We start from the raw sequence: 3,245 nt of genomic DNA on the forward strand, positions 1-3,245 counted from the left end.
AGGGGACTACATCATGATGGGTACATGATAAGTGCCTTGTGCATTACTTCTTGGAAACAATTTATTTATGTATTTTTAGCTTTAAAATGCTGCCTGACTACCTGCTAGCGGTTTAGGAGAATTGACGTCACAAAAACTGGATCTACACCAAGATGACTAGCAACCCTATAAAAGAGCTGGTAATGTTCCTTACTTGTGCACTGGCAGCCAAACATAGCAATATCTGCACAGCACATTCTTGCAGCTACAGGATACGGTAAGAACAGATGAATGCATCACGCAAATGCATTTTCTTAATAATATAAATAAATGCTAATTAATTATATCAGTCATTATCTTCATGCAGAAATAAATATTTTTGCAGTATGCACTCAAAATAATGCAAAAATCATCTGGATGTATAATGTATATTTTTTTATTTTAGTATTAAGAAGTAATAATCATGCCATTTCTTTTATGAACAGTTTATTTTCCTGGGGTGGTACTAATGTATGGGGAGTGAATATTGCTCCAAGGTGAAAAGGAAAACTGAATTTAGTTTTTTTGCAGCACAATCTTCTTTCGTTTGGTCACAATCACAAATAAGAATTCAATTTTGTTTGTTGTATATATTTTTCCTTAACAGCAGGAAGACGCCTCACAGAGATGGTAAGCCAGTCTAGTCTATCCATGCTTCTTGAAGGTCACATTTCTTGTGGGAAAAACATCTAAAAGCCGTCTTTGCTGTCATTTCCTTTCTGTTACTCCTGCTTTCAGCTGCTGCTGTTTGTAGCACTCCCCCTGCTGGTGCAGTCCATCCCTGTCAATAAGAGGTTCCTTCCTCTGGACTGTGAGGACATTTTCAATAATGGATCCAACCAAAGTGGTGTCTACACCATTTACCCAAAGGGTCCTGAGAAAGCAGTGCAGGTTTACTGCGATATGGGCTGCAACGAGTACGACAGCCACAAGGACGGGAAATGGACGGTGAGTAAAACTATTAAATGTTCAAAACTACTTCAGCATATGGTCCGTTGGTGTGATGGCCCATGCTTGTAAAAGAGTGCTCTGGTAATTGTTTACTGTATAATCTGACTCCCAGGTGATTCAGAGGAGAATGGACGGCAGTGTAAGTTTCTACAGACCATGGGAGCAGTACAAGAACGGCTTTGGGAACATAACCGGGGAATACTGGCTGGGTGAGGCACAGCATGGCATTTTGCGACTGAATAATAAAAAGCAAGCAGTACATTTCTTTATGTTGAGCATCTTTCTGCAGCGTGGCTAGATTAGGATTGAAAAATGTTATCTTAATGTGAGATTATCAGCAAAACAATCAGTCATGTAATGTATATTTGGTGCTAACCACACTTCTCCAAGAGGCAGTTATCTTAATGTTGCATGTTTATATTGTAACACTGGGCTGTCCGTGGACACCTCCATTTACATGCCTTACACTAACTGGAAACTGGCAGGGAAATGAGTGTTCTGTGTTTCGGGTTACCTGTTCCTACTGGGTTCCTCCTGGACAGTTTCCCGTCTACTAATCAAAATTGTTGGGTCTTGTTGAAAATCAATCTAATCTATTTTTCAAACTGCAGGTCTGGAGACCATGTTTCTCTTGACATATACAAATAAATACGAGTTGAGAGTGGACATGGAGGATTTTGCTGGTGGCAGCGCCTATGCCCAGTACTCCTCTTTCTCCGTTGATCCAGAGTCCAGCAATTACAGGCTACGCATCAGTGATTACATCAATGGCGGTGCAGGTGAGTAAAGTGTTACATTCTTTGAGTATTTATATTTGTTCAATCCAGGATTTTACACAAACACACAATATATATATATTTATATTATTTACACAATATATATATATATATATATATATATATATATATATATATATATATATATATATATATATATATATACATTAAACAGAGTATTTCTGCAATAGTTTTGTTTTCAACTCAAAAACAATGTAAAAAAACCAAAGCTACTTGAAGACCTAAAGCATAACGGCCACTAGTTTAACTCATAATGAATGGCGGTTAACCATGAACAAAACACTGGCGATGCAGATGCTAAAGTGTTGATTTCCCATTTCAAAATACTGAAATGTTTTCTACCATAAAACCATAAAATAATAAAAAATATTTTACAGGTGACTGTTTGTACTACCACAATTTGAGGAATTTTGTAACATTCGACAAAGACTACGCTGGCTGTGCAAATGGCTATGCGGGAGGGTTCTGGTATAGCTATTGGCCGTGCCACATCGCCAATCCCAATGGCATGTACAAATGGGGGAGTATAGGAGAGCAATACGGAGGGGTTATGTGGAGCTGCTGGAGAGGTTACTATTACTCCCTGAAGACCATCGTGATGAAGATCCGCCGAGTGTCTCTGGAAGAGCTTGAAGGGAGGAAGTGAAAGCCTAGAAGGAAACTGCATTGTGGAATGCTACAAGTCAGGAAGATGCACACAAGATCCCTCTCATATATAACGTTCTTCAGCCTTGTCTTTAGAGATGTCCCAATACAGGAGACATGCTGAGTACTGTTAACTTCAACGTTTTCTTTCCTTTTAAAAAGATCACAGGTTTCCAGCCCTGATCCTGGAGAACCCCCTGCACATGTCTGTGTTTTCATCCTTAGAACACCCACTTGAGCTCAGGAAGGCTTTGTTAATGAACTGCCTTGTTGGGTCAGGCATGTCGGGAGCTGGGAAAACACTAAGATGTGCAGGGCAGGATGCACTCCAGGGGCAGGATTGGGAACCACTCAATTAGGTGATTCAATGTGTGCACATTTTTACATGACATGATTAATCTTCTTAGATCATTTGACTCAATCTGTAATTCTGGCTGTTTGGCTTGATATTCTGATTATATACTTATGACTTAATAAAATATTTACATTTTGAAACAATAAAGGTTTATTTTGTGCCCTCATTTACTTCATACACACACAGACAGATCAGTCATAACATTCTGATGACCTCCTTGTTTCTACACTCACTGTCCACTTTATCAGCTCCACTTACTGTATAGCTGCACTGTGTAGTCCTACAGTTACAGACTGTAGTCCATCTGTTTCTCTGATACTCTGTTACCTTGTTCTTCAGTGGTAACCGACATTTACTTACCTCAGCCATCGGAATCACAGACAACATGGATTGTGCTTTGGTGGTTTAAATAGCGATTGTAATTGTATTTGCTCTGAATGAAACAGAAAAATAGACAACAGTTGTGGTCAAACGCTGAA

General features: G+C 39.1%; 1 protein-coding gene across 1 annotated transcript; it reads left to right on the forward strand.

The window, feature by feature from the left end:
- Window positions 1-212: 212 nt before the first annotated feature.
- LOC108414766 (microfibril-associated glycoprotein 4-like) lies at window positions 213-2,913 on the forward strand. Its single transcript, XM_017687670.2, has 6 exons — window positions 213-256; window positions 626-648; window positions 757-966; window positions 1,082-1,178; window positions 1,581-1,748; window positions 2,144-2,913. Exons 2-6 carry the CDS (start codon window positions 646-648, stop codon window positions 2,410-2,412), a joined length of 747 nt encoding a protein of 248 aa, XP_017543159.2. The 5' UTR covers window positions 213-256; window positions 626-645; the 3' UTR covers window positions 2,413-2,913.
- Window positions 2,914-3,245: the final 332 nt, after the last annotated feature.

The sequence above is a fragment of the Pygocentrus nattereri genome, chromosome 12 (assembly GCF_015220715.1).
Source record: "Pygocentrus nattereri isolate fPygNat1 chromosome 12, fPygNat1.pri, whole genome shotgun sequence".
Classification (NCBI taxonomy): Eukaryota; Metazoa; Chordata; class Actinopteri; order Characiformes; family Serrasalmidae; genus Pygocentrus; species Pygocentrus nattereri.

Excerpts from the sequence above, each read along its gene's own strand:
- LOC108414766 (XM_017687670.2), top strand. Across the intron at positions 967-1,081 it reads ACAAGGACGGGAAATGGACG|GTGATTCAGAGGAGAATGGA; the intron begins GTGAGTAAAACT and ends TCTGACTCCCAG. Across the intron at positions 1,749-2,143 it reads TTACATCAATGGCGGTGCAG|GTGACTGTTTGTACTACCAC; the intron begins GTGAGTAAAGTG and ends AATATTTTACAG.